The 20,721-nt window shown below is 49.3% G+C and overlaps 1 protein-coding gene across 8 annotated transcripts in view; it reads right to left on the bottom strand.

Annotated features, from left to right (window-relative positions):
- The window catches only part of MGLL (monoglyceride lipase), a 134,252-nt gene that overhangs the window by 10,676 nt on the left and 102,855 nt on the right, over window positions 1-20,721 (bottom strand). For 5 of the 8 annotated variants that reach the window (XM_078351812.1, XM_035274756.3, XM_035274753.3 and 2 more), the window contains one exon: window positions 11,585-11,674. In XM_078351812.1, coding sequence (XP_078207938.1) covers window positions 11,585-11,674 — 90 coding nt within the window. Of the gene's footprint in view, window positions 1-5,957; window positions 8,739-8,781; window positions 9,746-11,584; window positions 11,675-20,721 lie in introns of those variants that run through there. The other 3 variants (XM_035274759.3, XM_035274758.2, XM_078351813.1) reach the window with 3 other exon arrangements.

The raw sequence follows: 20,721 nt of genomic DNA, 5'->3' as shown, positions 1-20,721 counted from the left end.
GGTCCAAGTGACCCCCTCCCCATGATTCTAGGTAACTGATTTCCTGGGGAGCCCCCACTGACTGAAAGCTGAAGTCTTTTCTCCCCCCAGGGTGGTGGTTGGGAGTATGGTAAGGCTCTACCCCTTCCCGGGCCTCAGTTTCCCCATTCAGGGAACCCCAAAGCTTCCTCTTGGCTTTTTAAGTTTCACAAGCTGGCCTCCTGTTGAGCTTGACAGCCAGGAATATACCAGCTGGGGCTTCTGAATTTCCAGCACCATCTCTCTGTGGGAAGAAACTTTGCACTAACGCCCAGTAAATACAGCTGCAATCCTCAGCTGGGAGTTTTCTTACACTTACGGTTGAGCAAAATCTAGACACAACCCCTGCAGTCAAATCTCTTGACCCATTTTTTTAAAAAACTGTTCCATGAAATCCAATATCACCGTTTCATTAGAGTACTATGAAAAATAACAGATGGGGGTGCCCTTGACTCTTTTACTAGATGCTGTAGCAAGTGCTTTGCTCGTACTTGCTCATTTAATTTTCACAGGAACGCTGTGACACAGGAACTATTATTATTACCTTTGCACACGTGAGGAGATAGGTTCAGAGAGGTTAGGTGACTCACCCAAGGTTACACAGCAAGTAAGAGGCAGAGCCAAGGTAAGAACCTAGGCACTCTACCACTGCCATCAGCATTTTTAGCCACTCATCATGCTCTACTGCCTGTCTCGAGAGAAGGTGAAGGTCAGCGCTGGGGCGGAGAGAGCCAGGAGCTGTGCAGGTGGCAGGGGCACTAGTGCTCTCAGAAAAGGCAGGAGTGGTCCCTGGTAAGGATGATGAACCAATGGGCCTGACAGATGGTGAAGTGAACTGGTGGGGCCCAGAGGTTACTGCCCTTCACAGCCAGCCAGAGGGCATGGCTTTCTGGGCACAGACAGGCAGTACCCACCCAAATGCACCCCTAATCACAGAGAAATACAACCCACAGGCTTCATCCCTGTAGGTCTGTCCACAGCTGGCTCTTCCCTCCCCACCTTCCCTGTAATCCCTTTTTTCCTATGGAAGGCTCACCCTTCCACGTGCACTTTAGAGCCCATCCTGGAATTCCCACCTTCCTCGATTGTTTAGATTTCTCTTGATCCATCTTTTTCCAATACAGGGAAGCCTTCTCTGGCATAATAGAAAAAGAATGCGTGACAGCTCTACCCAAGTGATCTCTGAGAAATTTACAAACCTTCAGGAACCCTAACAGGAACTGGCAGGTCTTTGCAGAGATGACGTCTTCATTTCCCACCTTTGTCTTGAATAGGAGACATAATTTATGGTGGAAAGAGCTCCTGTCTCCTATCACAAACAGCTTTTCTGCTCTTAGCCTAATTAACACTGTCTACTCTGCTTTCAGGCCTCAGCTCAGCCTTCACCCTGAAGGGGAGGACTTCTGAGACCCCCACATGCTCTGCTGTCCCAAAGCCCTTCTCCCACACAGCACTTGGCCTGGTCTGTAATCAGTGCATCTCTTCCCACATGTCTGCCCCACTCGAGGGTCAGGGCTCTGTCTGTCCTGCCCTCTGCATGTCCCACATGATGGCTGGCAAAGGGGAAGCCCTTGGTAAATGCTGGTGAAATGGATGAATAAGCAAGCCATTCCCTAATCCAGCCCAAGAAGTAGCACTTTTGGGTACTGAGAAGCCAGCACAGACCTCACTGGGAACCGCTGGCCACTTGCTGGCCAAGGGACTGTCCACAATGGTAACGAGCCCTGGGACCTTCAGAGAAACTGCAGGCCCTCGTCATTTCATTCAGTGAATGGCTTTTCTGCTTGCACATGTGACAGCAATGCCAAGCAAGCTGTCGGGGCTGCTTGGCATTGCTTTCCTTCAGTGTATCATGCTGAACCCCAGGCCCATGGAATATCCTAAACACAAAGAAGAATGTGTCGTAGCCTGGGCGCAGTGGCTCATGCCTGTAATTCCAGCACTTTGGGAGGCCAAGATCACTTGAACCCAGGAGTTCAAAACTAGCCTGGGCAACATGGTAAAACCCTGTCTCTACAAAAATTTAAAAATTACCTGGGTGTGGTGGTATGTACCTGTAGTCCTTGCTACTGGGGAAGCTGAGGTGGGAAGATTGCTTGGGTCCAAAAGGTGGAGGCTACAGTGATCTGAAATCACACCACTGCACTCCAGCCTGGACAAGAGAGCAATGTTTTGTTTTGTTGTTTTGTTTTTTAAGGCAAAAACAAAACAACAAAACAAAAAATGTCAATGTCCTGTGGAAGTTGGTCTGAATTTGGAACACGCTGAAGGCTGGAAACAGCTGTGCTTGGCATGGCCCTGGTGTGCTTCCTCTCCCATGTTCCTTCCCCAAGCCTGTAGCACCCTGGGCACTACTGTAAGCCCCCAGAGGGCTCACGGCATTGGGTCTCGGGCACGCAGAGGCAGGTCCCATTTCAGACTCACAGATCTGTACCTGTCCTCCTCTGTGGAGAACCCTGTGGCGCTTCCCATGGGGGCTGCAGGGCAAAGCCCTGACTTCTTGGTATAGCCTGTGACACCTCCGTCCCTGCCTTCCCTTAACACTCCCCACTCCCCTTGACCCCAGGGCCCTTGCACAGCATGTCCCCTCAGCCTTCAGACCTCTTATTTGGCTGCTGGTGGAGTTTCTCCCTCCCTATCAACCCTGGGCTCAGCTGCCCTTCCTCCAGGCAACCTTCTCTGGTCCCATGTGTGTCAGCCCGGACCCCTTTCCTCATGTGCTTGTCGTTTGCACTAAGACTGGCCCCAGCGTCTCCATTTCCACCATCCCTTTCCATGTCCTTTCTCTTGTCTGCCAACAACCCTGTTCTCTCTCTTCAAGGTCCAGGTTAAGTGTTTCCTCCTGTAGACAGGTACCCAGATACCCTTGCCAACATCTGCACTTTTCTTCCTGGGCTCCTGTATCTTTGCCAACACCTCCTTCAATGGGCCTCTCTCAGAGCTGTGATAGCAAGAATCCCACTTGCCAGGGTCCACAATGTGCCAGGTGGCTGTGTGGACACCCTGAGGGATCTGAGTATGGGCAAGACCAAGTGTGGCTTCCAAGGTCACACTGAGGAGATGGGGCAGCGTCCAGACTCAGGTCCTTTTGGAAGCTTGTGCTCTTCCCACCAAGGCCACCGCCTCTTTCCCCTCTGTCCCACTGCGGTTGATGGTCCTGGGCGAGAGGGACAAAAGGGCAACTGATGGGATATCGCAGCCTCCAGTTCCAGCCTGGCGGGAGTGGGAACCCTGAGAAAGTTTGTTGGTGTAATGAGTTGCCTGCAGGGTGGCAGAGGGGAGGTAGGCCCTGCCTGACTCAGCAGAAAGCCTAGCTAGCTCAAGAGACCCAAGCAAGCCCTGCCCTCCAGGAGGCCCAAGTCCCCACCATGCCCTCACCCGGCCTTGGGCCAAACCCACCCGGCACCCAGCCTGTGTGGTTGAAATTCCTCAACCAGACCAGGGCCACTTGGAAAGAAGATGTTGCTCCACACTCTCTTCCCCTGGAAGCTGCAGTACCATTTTGGAGATAAAGAGAATAATCAAGGATCAGCCTACATTTCTGAGTTGCCACTTAAGGGCGTGCAAATTACGGAGCATTCTTCCCCCCAAATTACTATTTACTATGAAGGATTGAACTCCTGGACATCCCAGCGTCTGCTTTTTTTTTTGAGCTGGAGTCTCGCTCTTGTCACTCAGGCTGGAGTGCAACGGCATGATCTTGGCTCACTGCAACCTCCGCCTCCCAGGTTCAAGCGATCTCCTGCCTCAGCTTCCCAAGTAGCTGGGATTACAGACACCTGCCACCACGCCCAGCTCATTTTTGTATTTTTAGTAGAGACAAGGGTTCGCCATGTTGGCCAGGCTGGTCCCGAACTCCTGACCTCACGTGATCTGCCCACCTCAGCCTCCCAAAATGCTGGGATCACAGGCATGAGCAGCAGTGTCTGGCCCCAACACCTACTTTTAAAAGAAGTGAGCTACACACGGCTCTGCAGGTCGCAGCCCAGGCAAATGGGGAAAGCTGTTTGCATACCCTGGCCCCACCACCGCCTCTTCCTCCAGAATTCCTTTTGCAGAGCTTGGGGGTCTTCACAACCAGAAGTGATGCAAAAAGTAGCCCTCTCTTGGTCCTTTGGAGTGTGGGCCTTGGAATGTGGCTCTGAACACGGAAGTGCTCCTGAGTGACCACCAAGGGAAAGGAAAAAGCAGCCACCCCGTTCTCCACCTTCTTGTAGGCCCAGGGATTTGAGGAATAATAAGAAAAACAAGAAAGAATTACCTGGGTATTGCAGGACCACTTTAATAACTGCCGATCACAGAACAGCAAAATCATGAAGTCTCAAGTCTTAAAACCAAATGGTGACAACTGAGGCTATTGGAGCATGGACTAGATGGAAGACCACAAGGGGGAATGGCTGTTACTTTTCCTAAATGTGATAGTGCATGGGGTCCTTTGTGAAAGCCTCTGTTTTGAGTCCTTCCTCTGGAGAAACCCAGCTAAAGTATTCGGATGCATTCAGGATCATGGTGTCTGCAGTTTACTTTCACGTGGTTCAGCCAAAACATGGTGTCTATTTCATGACATTGGATTTGGAAATGACTTCTTGGATATGATACCAAAAGCACAGGCAACAAAAGAAAAGTAGATAAACTGGACTATATCAGAAAGAAAAAAACCCTTATGCCTCAGAGGACATTATCAACAGAGGTAAAAGGTAGCCCACAGAATGGGAGAAAATTCTTGCAAATTATATTCGTATATGGGCTAATATCCAGTTAAGAGGTTAATACCCAGAGCATATACAGAACTCCTGCAACTTAACAACAAAAAACAAACAGCCCAATTAAATGAGCAAAGCAAACAATGGGCAAGACAATCCTAAACAAAAAGAACAAAGCTGGAGGAATCATGCTACCCTACTTCAAACTATACTTCAAGGCTAGAGTAACCAAAGCAGCATAGTACTGGTACAAGAAATAGACGCATAACCAATGGGACAGAATGGAGAGCTCAGAAATAAGACTCCATATCTACAATGATCTTCAAAAAACCTGATGAAAACAAGCAATGGGGGGAGGATTCCCTGTTTAATAAATGGTGCTGGGAAAACTGGCTAGCCACATGCAAATAATTGAAACTGGACCCCTTCCTTACACTATATACAAAATTAACTCAAGATGGATCAAAGGCTTAAATGTAAAACCCAAAACTATAAAAACCCTAGAAGAGACACGTCTACTGATTGAAATGGATGTCTTAGTCTAGGTTACTATTCTTGTCATATGGAATTGAATAAAATGCAGGATGTAATATTTAAAAAAAAACTCTAGAAGAAAATCTAGGCAATACCAATCAGGACATAGGCACGGGCAAAGATTTCATGAGGAAAATGTCAAAAATCAATTGCAACAAAAACAAAAATTGACAAATGGTATCTAATTAAACTAAAGAGCTTCTGCACAGCAAAATAATCTATCATTGGAGTGAACAGACAACCTACGGAATGCGAGAAAATGTTTGCATTCTATCCATCTGACAAATGAGAATCCACAAGGAATTTAAACAAATTTGCAAGAAAAACCCCCATCAAAAAGCAGACAAAGGATATGAATAGACACCTCTCAAAAAAAGACATTTATGTGGCCAAGAAACATATGAAAAAAAGCTCAACATCACCGATCATTAGAGAAATGCAAATCAAAACCGCAATGAGATACCATCTCACACCAATCAGAATGGTGATTATTAAAAAGTCAAGAAACAACAGATGCTGGTGAGGCTGTGAAGAATTAGGAACACTTTTATACTGTTGGTGGGAATGTAAATTAGTTAAACCAATTTGGAAAACAATGTGGTGATTCTGCAAACACCTAGAACCAGAAACATCATTTGACCCAGCAATCCATTTGGGTATTACTGGGTATATACTCAAATGAATATAAATCATTCTATTATAAAGATACATGCACATGTATGTTTATTGCAGTACTATTCACAATAACAAAGACATGGAATCAACCCAAATGCCCATCAATGACAGGCTGGATAAAGAAAATGTGGTACATATACACCATGGAATACCATGCAGCTGTAAAAAGGAAAGAGATCGTGTCCTTTGCAGGGGCATAGGTGACACTGGAAGCCATTATCCTCAGCAAACTAATGCAGGAACTGAAAACCAAACACCACATGCTCTCACTTACAGCGGGGAGCTGGACAAAGAAAACACATGGACACAGGGAGGGAAACAGTACACATTGGGGCTGTCAGAAGGAGGGGCATGGGAGAGGGAGAGCATCAGGATAAATAGCTAATGCATGTGAGGGCTTAATACCTAGGTCATGGGTTGATAGGTGCCGTAAACCACCTATATAACAAAACTGCACATCCTGAATATGTATCCCAGAACTTAAAATAAAATTTAAATAAGAAAGAAAAAGAAAAACAATAGACAATAAACAGGAAAAAGAAAAGAAATGGGCAAAGAATCTGAACAGAGATTTCTCTAAGAAAGACATACAAATGGCCAAAAGCACATGAAAAGACACTCAGCATCACTAAGCATTATGGAAATGGAAATCAAAGTCCCACTAAGACACCACCTCATACCCATTAGGACAGCTACTGTCAAAAAACACAACCTAACCAGTGTTGGTGAGGATGTAGAGACACCGGAACCCTTGAGCACTGTTGGCGAGGATGTGAATGGCACAGGCACTGTGGAAAACAGCAGGTTGGTTCCTTCAAAATTATCAGCAGAATCACCATATGACCCAGCAATCCCACTTGTGGGTACATACCCAAAAGAATGTACACAGCAGCATTATTCACAACAGCCAAGAGACACTTTTGGGAGAGCTTTGCCCAGGCTATGTTCCTGCAGGAGCCCAACTGAGCCCACATCTTTCTTTCTTCCACTGCTAAGGCCCTACTATATGCATGTCCCATGTACCCAGAAAGGCACTTGAGAGAGAAGCTCAGCCGGGCCTGCTGGGCATAGAGAACTCCTCACTGTGTCCTGTATCTTGCTGGCAGCTGGGGCTTCCCTCACAGTCTCTGCAGTCCCTGGTTTTCTGCTGCCATTAAAGCATCCAACTTTCAGGACCTGCCTCTTGTGAGCTCAGAGCCACTTCTCCCAGGCCTGGTGGCTGGCAGGACTGGGAGAAGGTCCAGAGCTGGAACATCCACAGAGGGTGGTGCAGGGTGCAAAAGCAATGTAGAGCAATTTACACGCTCCCTCGTCACCACCCCACATGGAGCCATATGCCCAAGAGACTTTCTAGTGCCTGTTGTTTTTTTAGGGCATTGATGAATTTTTAGCTGCCTCAAATAGACAAGTATGCTGTGGGGAATGTGATGAACGATGGAGAACCACAAAATAAAATAGCCATGCAAACCAAGTTTAATGAAAGGTTCTTAGCTTGTTCTCAGAGGGAACTCCCATAGGAGGCTGTGTCCTGCAGACAGAGTGGGAGGCTGAGGCCCATCTCTAGCTGTGGTTACAGTTAAGTCAAAGGTTTCAGCACCGCCGAGCTTTCCAAGACCCAGCAGGAGCCTTCCAAGGGCCTCTGGGCACCATGTGTGCAGCACAGGCAGGCAAAGGGTGACCTGGGGCCGACGCCTCAACGCTGTGCGTATCCGAAACACTGGGCAGGGAAGATATGAAAGGAGGCCAAGTGGCCACTCTTCATGGCTCATGAGTGCTCTGAAATTAGCATATGGCCTGCCCGAGGGAATATAAACTAGCGGAGAGGGCCTCCCAAGGTATTTAGGGAGAACAGAGACTGGGCTCTAGAAGACAAGTGTCCTCAAGAGATGGCCAGGTGCAGTGGCTCACTCCGGTAATCCCAGCACTTTGGGAGGACAAAGCGGGCAGATCACAAGATCAGGAGTTTGAGACCAGCTTGGCCAATATGGTGAAACTCCATCTGTACTAAAAATACAAAAATTAGCCAGGCGTGGTGGTATGTGCCTATAGTCTCAGCTACTCAGGAGGCTGAGGCAGAAGAATCACTTGAACTTGGGAGACAGAAGTTACAGTGAACAGAGATCATACCGCTGTACTCCAGCCTGGGCAACAGAGTGAATCTCTGTCTCAAAAAAAAAGAGATAAGCATCTGAGGTTCCTAGAGCAAGATGTGCTTAGAATAATGCCTCTCTGCCTCCCGACTCCACCCCTTCGATGACCTCGGAGAGAAAGTAGTGCATTCCGTCTGAACATGTGGATGGCTGAGGGCACAGGCAGATGCCGAGCAACCTCTCCTCCTCACCTCCTCCTACAGTGTCCTTGGCCATGGAACTCTTTAGAATCAGTTCAAGGCTTCTCAGCTTAGGAAGGGATTTATTGCATTCTGATAAACCCTTTTTGGGGTGGAATGATTACCATGTCAGTATTCTGATGTTCTGATCAGGGACTCTAAATGTATAGACAAACATAATAAATATCTGTGTAGCAACTACTTTGTTCCCTGGGTTTGAGGCACTTGGCTGGGAGTAGCTCTGTGTCCTTGGGCAAGTGACTTGTCCTCTCTGGGCCCACACTTCTGCAACTGCAAATACTGGTAGTAAGACTGACTTCCTGGGGCTCCAATGAGAACAGAAGGGCTCTAGTGTCTGGTACAGAAGAAAGATGCCATCATTGTGCATTGGGTGGTATTGAGACAATAAAAGGCTTCTTACACCTTTTTTCCTAAAGGCTTCACACATGCAGGGAGAACGTGGCTCTGTGGGGTGGCAGCTGTGGGGCGAGGCAAGTGAAGAGAGCCTGTTAGCAGTCCTGGGTGAATTGTGAGAACACTTGTCACAGCAAACATCAAACATTCTGCTTTTGACATTCCAGCAACAGAGCCAACCTGCTTCCCTACAGAATTCCAGATCTTCCCTGGGGCCTGCACACCCTTGACTCTGAGGCCCCTGCACCTTTGATTCCCGGCCAGCAACCCATCCCTGCTAGTCCTGCTCACTCAGCTTGTTAGGCAAACATTTCTTTCTGTTTGAGGGTTTTATAACTGCAGGGTTCCATGGGAAATGTCTTAGCTAAAGATGTGCCTCAAGACACCCTGATGTTAGATGCCTTTCCCAACACATTTTCCTTTCGGCGTTGCTATTTTTAAAGCTCAGCAGAACATTCAGAGGGGGACGCAAAGCTGTGGCAGGCAAGGGAGGGAAAGGCTTGCTCTTGATTTTTCCGACTGCAGTCCAGCCTTCGGGCTGACTGGCCACCTCCTTTCCTCATGTCTTCTCAGCAGGAACATTTATTAGTGTTTCTAAATAACTCAACCGGCCAGCTAGAAACCCAACACAGGAGGGCGTGGACAGGGGGCTGTGGGTGGGGCAGGACACAAGGTGCTTCCATCCTTGAGTAAAGCCGAGAAATTTCTCATTATTGCAAAAGGAGAGAAAAAATCTGCAATTGGATGCTTTTAAACAGGAGGGTTTAGACTCTCTTTTTAGTGTCTCCTTTTTTCTTCCTCTTTGCCAATATACTTTCAGGTGTTCAGATAAACAACTGGAATTGTACCTGGGTGCTTTGTCTCAAAGGGAGGCCCCTCCCTCCCCTACCCATCTTTCCCAAACCCACTGTTGTCCTGGCACCACTACTACAAAGATCACCGGTTTTACCTGAGACCACACCTTCAAGCTACAGCCATGATGAAGGATGCAGGCAGGTGAAGGAGCCCCTGCCCCACACTGAGGTTTCCTGACAAAGTGGGTCCCGTACAGAGCAGCGGCCATGGCCATAGGCTGTGTGAACAGCAATTGTAAAACGAGAAACAGAGCTTAATGATCATAAATCTTAGCTAGAAGGAGGCACCAAAGCATGGTCTTTTGAATAAAATGGGCTAAAACCAGCTAATCGGGAGGCTGAGACAGGAGAATTGCTTGAACCCGGGAGGCAGAGGTTGCAGTGAGCTGAGGTTGCACCACTGCACTCCAGCCTGGCACCTGGCGACAGAGCGAGACTGTCTCAAAAAAAAAAAGGGGGAGCTAAAAATCCCATCTCTGCCCCTGACTAGCTGTGCAATCTTGAACACGTTATTTAACCTCTCCAAGCCTCAGTTTCTTCATCTGTGAAATGGGGTTAATGTCAATTTTATTCGTGTCAAGATTAAATCAAACCATGTATATTTGATTGGCTGTGGTCTTTCTGGGTCTTAAAGTTGTGCTCTTTCACTGTATGAATCTGCTTTTTGGAACTGAAGTTTTTTCCTTTACTCAAATATTCTTTCAGAGAAAGACCGGGGGCCACACCCTGGCCCCTGATGGGTCCAACCTGGCCCCAAGATGTGGGTTAGGGAGGTACTGTGGGTTTTAAAAACCAAATTATACTAGAATTCTTAATTAATGTGGATGGCTTGAACAGATCAGATGCCCTCTGGCTCTGCACAGGCCTCATGGCTCGATAGCATCTCTCACCAGTCTGATTCTTAAGCAGCTGGCCCTCAGAGGCCTGGTGGCCTTCAACCCCGATCTAGAAAGTCTCTTTCCTACACACCACGGGACATTTCCCTTGAGTTGCTCACTCTAAGTGACTCAGAGGGCCAGGAGGCCACATTTTTTAATGAAGCTAAAAGTTCAACAGCCCAAGGAAGCCTGGGAGCTTCACCAGAATCCAGAGCACTGCACTGCACTTCCTGGGCCCCTTGAGGGAGCCAGTGAGTCAATGATTTCAAATTCCTAAGGCAAGAAGGCAACTGAGGCAGAAGACTGGCAAACTTATTTGCTTAATCATGAAGATAATTCTAGTGTCTTCTGGATGCTTCCTACCCACTAGCTGCAAGTCCACAGGGCCCTTCCCATGCCTAGACAGAGCACACTTGGAGACCACACCTACCCCAGTTCCCAGGCTGGCCTCACCACTGGCTGACCCCAGGCAAGTCCTGCCACCTTATGTCGCTCAGTTTGCTCATCTGCAATATGAGTCTGTCCTACCTCTGACACCACTATTCTGAGTTACCCCCAGGAATCCCCCTCCTCTACTCTCAGTGGGTGGGGCTGATACTACCCACCTTTCCTGGACAAGTAATCCAGGCCTGGACAATCAGTCAGTAAGAATCAGCCCTGAGACTTTTGCTAGAAAGAGGTGCTATTTTTCCACTGAGGTTGCTTAGGTAAACCTGCTGGCGGCCTTCTTGGCCTTCACTGGGGGAAATCCTCTCTGGGAATGAAGTTAAACCAGGGGAGATGAGAGCTGGGGAGAGACAGGTGGAGAATAAGACTTTTGACATCCTGGATCCAGTCATCCCTGAAGCCTTCAGTTCCATTCACAACACAATCCCTGCTTTTGCTTAAATCACCTTGACTTGGGTTTCTGTCTCTTGAAACCAAGAGACTTGACTGGTACATACTCAACTTCCACTGTTGGCTCCATTCACATTTAGAACACAGCTGTAGCATCACAGCCACCCCACCCTTTCCACCCAAACCTGAAGCCAACCACATCTCATGCCCATTGTGTCCTTGTCACTTTGCACGGGACCTTGGTGAAAGGGAAGCAGAGAATGCCAAGGCTGGAGCGGAAACTCTGATTCCTCCTAACGGCAGCCACCCAAGCTCCCCCTGGGTTTTTGGAAAGCCTCTCACCTCTGTCTTATTCCGAGAGAGCACGCTGGAGTCAATGGGCCCGAGTGACAAGTTTGGCAGCACAAGGTTGAGCACTTTTGCAGCAAGGACCTAGGCGTGGAGGGAGAACAAGAGCTGTGAGTACAAGCAGCATCCACACCGAGCTCTTCCGCAGTGATGGTTTACAGTACATTAAGGAGAGTGACACCCAAACTGAATATTAGCCAGGTTCGTCTCAAAAGCCTGTGTCCTCAAGCCTGCATGTCCAAGGACTCTTCCTTCTGACCCAGCCTCTAGCCAGCCTGCCTCTGCTCCACCTGGGGGAGCTGGGCAGGTGGCCGCCACGCTTAAGGCAGGAAGTCAAGTCTGGATTTTGCCTGCTCTGCACCCTCCCGGTGATCACTCATGAGTTGTAATTTTGCATCACGGACAAGAGCTGCCCAGGCTGAGCTCTGGTACCCAGGTCATTTCTATGAGGTATTGAAAACACACAATAGGCGCAGAATCACCCAGATCGGCTGAGCGTGAAGCAGGACAGGGCAGAAGGGCCTGCAGGATCATATAGAGGATCTGTGCATCTATTTCTCTTGGCGGGGGGCGGGGGTAGAAATAGCACCAGCCCGATGAGGAGGCTGTGTGGCAGAGGGAAGGAGAGCTGGGTTTGATTCCTGGCTCTGCTGCCTTGTGAACATGGGATCTACACATCGCTAAGCCTCCATTTCCTCAGCTGCCAGTGGAAGCTTGATTCTCCCGCAGAGGACCACGGGGAAGGTGAATGACACCCTGTGTGCAAAAGCCCGGGGAACACAGCAGGAGCTTAATACATGCTCACTGAATTGAGCCTGATTTGGACTCAAACTTTCCCACCCCCTCCCCCATCTCTCCTTCTGGATCTCTTGTTCTTCCAGGAAAACAGAGAACCCGGATCTCACACTTTTGCCTTCAGAGAGGGGCTGTTTTTATTTCTGCAATGTGCGCAGACATTTGGGGATGCAAGATGCTATTTCAAAAGTGAGCTGTGAAATGCTGAAATTAAAATCAGATGGAAGGTGGCAAGCAGTGAATTCTCAGTGCACATCAAGGGCACAGGGCATGTAGCTCAGTACCCTTGGTGGAGGGTAAGGGCACTCACGGGCACCAAGGAACCACCTTCTGGTGTGTTGGGCATAGCTTCCCAGTCTTTTTATTTTTGAGTCAGGGTCTCACTCTGCCACCCAAGCTGGAGTGCAGTGGCACATTCTTAACTCACTGCAACCTCTGCCTCCCGGGTTCAAGCCATTCTCCTGCCTCAGCCTCCTGAGTAGCTGAGATAACAGGTGCACATCACAACACCTGGGTAATTTTTGTATTTTTAGTAGAGATGGGGTTTCACCATGTTGATCTTGTGATCCACCCACCTCAGCCTCCCAAAGTGCTGTGATTACAGGTGTGAGCCACGTGCCCAGCTAGTCTCCCAATCTTTACAAAATCCCTGGGAGGCAAGGCTTCATTTTCACTGAATAGGTGAGAAAATGGAGGCTCAGTACCATGAGGTCCATGGGAGGTTCCCTGGGCTGGGGGGCCACTTTATCTCCTCATGCCACATGGCCTGGATTACTCTGTCTCTGCTGTTGTCTGTGTCTCTCTCCATGAATGTGACCCCCAGAGCTCTAACCTTCCCATGGGTCTTGGCACCAGCGGCTGCTGATGTCCTTTTGGGAAACATAATTGCTGTACTTGCATACCCTCCCTGTAGGCCCAGGGCTAAACCCTCCTGTGTCCTAGGCCTGTACAAGTGCAATGTGACTGCCCATCACAATTGTTTCTCAACCATCCAGGATCAGGCAGACAGCAAAAAACGGGCTTTTCTCTTAAAGGGCTTTGCCCCATGTGCATGCACCTCCATGTGCGCTGCCCCCAGCCTTGGCATCCAGGCAAGCAGATCTCATTCTGTGGCCGCCACTGTGCCTGGTGCTTTGCTGAGTCCTGGGCTCTGACTCTGACCCTCTATGTAGAAGCATGCGGCTGCCTGACTTGGAGCACTGTGATGGGGCATGGTGTGTCCGCCTAATCAGAACCTTCGAAAGATGGCCGTGATATGTCGGGAACGTTCAAGAGTCCAGCTGGTATCATGGGCCAGCTCCACAAATGAGCATGGGAAAGGAAATCTTGGCATTCTGGGAATTCTGCACAAGGAATAGGGTATTTTCAAACACAGATCAAATGTCTGTGAACTCCAAGAATTGGGAGCTCCTCTTCATTGGGATCTGTGCTTTCAAAGCTTAAAACCATCTAAAAATGAGAAATGGAGTGCATCAGTGCATAAAGGCAGCAGGCAGTGGCTCTGTGGCCTTCACTAGACCCCAGCTGTGTAAGGAGGATATTCCAGGGACTTAGCTCTCACCTGCAGCAATAGTGGTCAAGGGCCACACTATGAGGGAAGACTCTTGTGTTCCACAGTTATGAAGAACTCACTTCTAGATATTCTGCTGTTCTCAGTACCCCTGTCACTGCTCCCTGATGCAACATGGGCTGCCAGCTGTGGGGGGGGGATCCCAGCCACACTCAGGAACTATGCAAGGTTCTGTGTGACAGGATGGTATGGAAATGCCAGCCTACTCCCAGGTTGGCCCACCTGCTTGCTGGGGCCCACACAGCCTTCTCAGAGACGTGACTGTCCTTTGCAAGCCAGTTTCCTACTCATTCCCTGACCAGATGGCTCAGAGCCAAGAAAAGGCCCGGGGACCCACAGCTTAGCAGTGCCTGCCACAGAGGTGAAAGCAAGAGACCACACAGCATCCACTCCATTTTGTCCAAGCGCACCACCAGATTTCTCATTGTGCCACCACCATTTGTGTTTTGGGGACCCATCACCTGATTCTGCGGGGTCCTGGGCCCCGAGGTGCCAGTCCATCTTCAGGATCAGTCATTTGTAAAGACAGACTTACCTTCATCCTAGAACATCTGTTTCTGCTGCTGGCACCTCTTAAACCAAAACTTTTATACCAAAAAGTGCCAGGGCCTCTACTTCCAGGCTCTGGAGAAGATGCTGACAGCTTAGGTTGTCGGTGCCACAAGGATCAGCGCAGCTTGAGCCATCCTTGCTGTGGTTTCACAGGGGATGGGGAACAGGGAACAGACAGCCAGAGAGAGCCCGCCTCCAGGAGAGAATCACAGCAAGCCCTATTCTCTCCTCTCACCCAGCAAGCCCAATTTTCTTTCTCCATGAATAGGGGAACGTTTTGCAGCTAAAGGATGCTTTTTAAAAAAGAGCTTCGTAGGAAAAAGAAAGAGGAGAGTCACTTCCTGAGAAGTATTAGCTTTAGAAAATGAACAATGCAAGGGCTGGTCCCTGGAGGGAAGGAAGTGATTCCTGACAGCTGACTGCCTCACCATCCCTTTCAAGGTACAAAAAGCCAAGGCCTGGGAGGCCTCCCCAGTCTACGGCTGTGAATGATCTATTGCGGAAAGTGCAAACAGATGTGGCGAGAACATATCCTGCTCAGGAGTGGAGGCAGAAGGTGACTTCCATTGCATGCATCCAGCTGAGTGCTGGCCACCCAGGACTGATGGGGCGAGTAGCCACCCTCGCTCCCCTAAAGGAGCTGCTGCTAACTGGTTCAGGATGAGGGAATGTGCCTAGAAGGACAAGCTTGTAACAGTAAAATACCCATGGCTATTGGTGTAGATGAGGCACCGGTGTCCTAGCGACAATAATTGGTCATTCTATCATGAATGTAGGTGGAGGACCAAGCCCTCCAGGAACGCCTGGTGTGGATTCTGCAGTTTTTTTCCCAGCCAATGCACACAAGGCCATGTCCTGGTGCTAAAGCCCAAGGAATGGCACCCCAAGAACAGAAAGTTCTCAGTGCATAGATGGCTGCTGAAGCCCTGGGTGCAAGTTACACCAGAGAGAGTATACAAAGGGGCAGAAGGGGACCTGCATGGATACACCATTCACAGGACAGGTGCAGAAGCAGAAACCCATGAAGGAGACTTCTGGAGTCCTGGGATTCCCTTAAAACAATCTGCAACTCCCTGTCTTCCCAGGAAGATGGAACCATGTGTACTGTTCTGTTTCTTCAATCCAGTTGGCGTATGGTAGCGGGCATGGCATACCCAATCCTGACATCCCAGTGCCTCCCTGTTCAGTGTGGTCTTCACACCAGCAGCACCGGTGGCTCCAGGGCCAGTAGTACTGGCTTCTGGGTCAGGATCTATAGCTCTGCAAGCCTGCTGGGCATTTGCATGCATGGTGAAGTCTCAGGGGCCGGCAATGTGTGTGCCCATGAAACACCACAAACACCTCCTCCCAGTGCTGCCCTGAGAGATCTTGATAGCAGTGGCTGAAGTAGGACCCTGGCATCAGTGTCATTTTAAGGCTCCCTAGTGATCCTGTGTGCAGTCAGAGCAGAAGTGCTCTGACAGGCACTGGCTAGGATGGGGGTGCAAAGCTGCCCTTTTAAAGGAGCCACCATAAGAGATGTTTGCACAGCCCTGACCCTCAGCTCTTTCTTTTTCTAAACCTGCATAGAAGTTCCAAGTCACATTTCTAACAAGACTCAATTGTGTAGAGGCAAAATTTTAATGATAATAACTTCATGGCTTAAAAAAAATTAAGTGTTTAGCCTCTTCCCCACAAAGAGAAGAGCTGCCATGCAGGGGCAGGATGCTTTGAACAACTGCAAAAGAGATATTCCTTTTCTCTGCTGCTCTTTTAAGATTTGTTGATTTCATGAGCCTAATCTTTCCTGAAGGAGGAAAGGGTAGGATGGGAGGAGAAAGAGCTAAGCAGAGGAAGTGGTTTGATTGTGCATGAGGGAAGGCAGAATGGTTGAGCAGGGGGCATTGAGGCCGCATGACAAGGAAGCAGCGGGGAAGGAAGGAAGGAGTCGTGGCAGGTCCCACACCCAGATAGATCACATTGTTGAGGTCGACCAGATGGTTGCTGCTCCCGCTCTCTTACAGCCTCCACCCTGAGCTGTGAGCACACCAGGGAAGCCTCGAAGGGAGTTGCTCACCCAAAAAGGAATTGGAATCCAAAACCTTAACGTTCTCGACACCTTTTCCATTAAGTCTGTCAAAATCCTCGGATAATCCTGCAGGAGCATTGAAAAGGCCTTAGATCCAGCTCAGGAAGAGGAGCCCCTGCATGGCTTCCCCACGGAGGTGAGACTCCTCTATTTGCCCCATGACCCTGGCAAAGCCAGGTTTGTGCAACCACAGAGCCTCTAATTATGCCGGCTCAACCTAGACCCCAGGGGTCATCACCTGAGAAAAAATTGGGGCCAAAACCCATGAAAAATGGCTGCACAATCACTGGACTCCAACCCCGGAAAGGACAGGCAATGGAATGGAGAAACTAGACTCGGAGACGTGAAGTAGGCACATTTGGATTCGAACTTTAATTCCAAATCCTCGAAAAAGTCTGTGATCTCAGTTGCTTCACCTATAAGACAGGGATAATTAAACCAACTCCAAAGGGATCCTGGGAGAGCCACGTGAGACCCAACCACTCTGGAGCAGGTCCTTAACTCTCTTCTTGGCTTCTGGCCTTAAGGAGAGTTCCAATAAATAGGTGTTGGTTGACTAAACGAGTGAGTGAATGTCATTCAAAGCAGAGACTTCAGGAAAAGCACATGACATGCAGCTTTGCAACAAATGACACAGCCACCCACAAACAGGGCAACTCTCCCATGGCTGAAGTCAACATCTTGATGAGCAAGAGGCTTGAGGGGCGTTCCCAATGCACCATCGCAACCATCACTTTAAATACTAGAGACAGGCATAAATGCCTTTATTGATCCAGAAGATTTTAATGGCTCCCTGTGATCATTTCTAAGTGAATTTCACTTCTGCCAGTGAAAACCTTGCCATGAGGAAGGCAATTACAGATGCTGTTTCCTAAGTGGCTCCTGCAGGCTGACCTGTGTGTAGGAGGCTAGGACTCCCCGCCTTCCATGGGGCAGTACTGTGACAAGGGTCACGGGATGGCCATGTGCAAGACACAGCAGGGACTTTTGGGGTCGCACCAGATTTCCTTGAGAGTGAGAGGACACCTTAAGGCAGCCATAAAATAGAAAGTGTTGTGCCCCTTTCCCAGGGACCCTCGCTGGGAAGGCCAGGACGCTTGTTTCCTGACAGATCAGGGGCTCATGAAGATGTGTGGCAGGAGGCTTGCTAGGAAGATGGCTGGTTCCCAGAATCTTATGTGTCTAGAAAACACAACGCCCAGCTCTTAGAGAGCAATTGCCTGCAGGACAGAGGTGAACTAACCCCCACAGCGGCTCATCGCTGCTGCCCAAAAGGCCAGTGCATGACTAAGCTGCTGGCTCCTGGGTTCAAATTCACTGAAGCTTGAAACTGTGGCCAGTCCCTATGTTCCACTTGTTTCCCCTCCCTCCCTGCAAGCTCCCATTGCCCCGAGGGCCTTCTGGATTCTATGGCTAAAAACACACGAGTGGCATTAAGATGGGAGTGCGCTCCATCAAGGGAAGCTGATTTCTGGCATGTTTTGAGGTGAAAGGGAGTACCCTGCATGCTCACTGGCCTGAGCTGGCGCTCAAGCTGACCTCGAGCAAGACATTTGGCCTCATTTCCTTGTCTGTAAATTTGGAATAATTTCCCCTCCTTCCAGGGCAGTGCTGGACAGGAACAGAGACAATGCATGTCAGGCACCCAGTACTGGGCTCCCAGTGGCAAGCCTCTTCTCCCTACTGGGTGAGGTGTCCCACTTGGAGGGGAGTGGGACTATCTTGAAGCACTGGTGGGCTTCTGCATCCCTGCCCCAGGAGCCCAAGGGACAACCTTGGCAACAGGAAGAGGTCATTTAGAATGATTACTCTCCTGGTAGGCTGAGACCCCCATTCCGCAAGCTTAGCCCAGGGGGATTTTTCTCTCCCAAGAGGCTCCCAGAGAAAGAAGGGGCCCTCAACCTGCAGTTGCTCTTGATTGCTGTCCCAGACAAGTAAGGGTGGGAAATCCTGAGGGGGGCCTGGAGTTTGACGTTTTTCCAGCTGGGGGGCCACAGTTTCACAGTACCCTGGCAAGAGCTACAAGCTGTGGTGAAAAAACCCACGGAGCGACCTCAGGAATAGCCAGACTTGTTCTGATGCATGGAATTTTTAATTCTGAATTTTTGCTGCTGCTACTTTCTTTGTGAAATCACTTTCTCAGCAGAGACAATGTTTGGGGCCCCCCCATCCGTCCTCATTGTCTCATCTCTAGGCTAAATATATCTCAGCTTGTTGAAACCAGCATCCACATAAGAACCAGATGGTGGCGAGATTTAGGAGGGTGGGGGCGATCTGGCATTCTCACATTGCAGGGGTTAGGGGCTGGCCGTCTTCCACAGGCCAGGCTGTACTCATAGACTTCGCGTCTCACACTGCCCCTTACGAACTGGGGAGTTGCTCTGGAAGGTGCCTGGTGCCATGAAAAGTGGTGAATGGCTTGATGGATTGAGCACTGTCTGAGGAGTCAGGAGGCTGAGACTTGACTTTGCTCTGCTGCCACTCACAGATGCACTCAGGGAAGTCCCTCACCCCCACCACCAAACAGATTTCCCACCCAGAGCACCAGAGTGGGGAGGTGGGCTCTAGGAATTGTTCCATCCTTGAGGCTCATAAGAGCAAACAACTGCAAATGACCCCAGTGCACCCTCCCTAAACCAGGACCTATCTCTGCAGTGGGACCCTTGGTAGGTCCTGATGGGGAAGGAGCACCAAAAGGCTGCTAAGCAAAACCACAAAATAAAACCCACAAAAACAAACACACCAACCAAAAGAACAGAAGCAAACACAGAGTACCCCTGACATACAGAGCAAGCTCCCATTTGTGTGAAAAAGAACAAATGAAGTGAGCATTGACAGGAGATGCAGAGACTCTCACTGGTACCATGGGTTGCTGCCCACACCGACTAGGCGAGAGACTCCCTGCATCCTCTTTCAATCTTTGGAATTTTGAACCATAGAAATGTCTTATTCTTAAAACTTTTAAATTACATTAAAAAATAGATCCTGTGAGACTTTCAGGAAGGTTGTCAGACAAGACTAGAAAATGTGCCAAGAGTGATGAAGTCTTCCAGGGGCAGGGTGGCCAAATGCATCATGGACTCTGTCAGCCAAAATTGCCAGAGATGCAGGAGCAGCAACAGATTTCAGGGAGGGGAGGCTGGGCCCTCAGGTCTGGGCCAAAGGGAAACCTCATTTGTCTTGGTTAATAAGAGGAGACCTGTGTTCCCCCAGGGGCAGCTGGCTCCTGATGTCACAAGGTGATCTATTAGCACAAGACTTTGAAAGGTCACAATGGTGGCCTTGCCCAGACATGCCCCCTCCCCTGGTCAGCGTGGAACCCAGAGGACTCTGGGAGGAAACCTTGTTGGTCCCACCTCCAGGCCCAGCTGCCAGGGTCCCCCTGGTGCACTTTATCTGAAGACCTACGGTCCCTGGCTTTTCTCTAAGAGAAAACATCCATTGCAGAAACATCCATTTTCTCCCCTGGGGAAATATCCTAGATTCGGAGTGAGCAGCCCTGGATGCAAACCCATCACAAGGGCCATACAGTCCTGGCCAGCCATTCATCCTTCCTAAACCCAGGTTTTCCCCTCTGGAAAGCGCTGCTGCGACCTGCTCCTGGACTGGAGGGGAGTTAAGTGAGACAATGCCTGGGAAAGCACAGCGCATGCCTGGCATTGGCTGAACTTCAAAGACCTGCATACAGCAAATCCCATGGAACGCAGTGGGAACACCCCTGCCGCTGTGAGCCTGGGCTGCTTATTCTACTTAGATAATTAGAATCACAGTCACGGGAGATGCTGAGTAGGTCATGCCTCCTCCTCTCCCCCCTGCACATTTCAATGATGAAGAGGTAGTGCACATCCAGGCATTGTGATGCTAAGGGACCTTGATCATTCCATGACAGACCTCTGGTGCTGTCCCACACAGCACTGAAATTCATTAATGACAGTCGATTTCAGTAAGTCCGTGATTTCCTTCAACTGGAGTAAAATCAAAGGAGATATCATCCATCTCTCTCACAAACTAAGTAAATCACTGTTCTCTGGCTAAACTATCAGAGAGTCCCCAGTTTCTTGTTTGCGCATCCCAGCCCCATTTCAGATGGCTGAGATTTTCTGTATTTAATTGAAAGCCTGTCTCTAGAGCCAGGAGCAAGTCTGT

Source organism: Callithrix jacchus, chromosome 15 (genome assembly GCF_049354715.1).
Source record: "Callithrix jacchus isolate 240 chromosome 15, calJac240_pri, whole genome shotgun sequence".
NCBI classification, from domain to species: Eukaryota; Metazoa; Chordata; class Mammalia; order Primates; family Cebidae; genus Callithrix; species Callithrix jacchus.
Note: the sequence above shows the minus strand (reverse complement) of the source record. Positions and strands in the feature narration are given on the sequence as shown.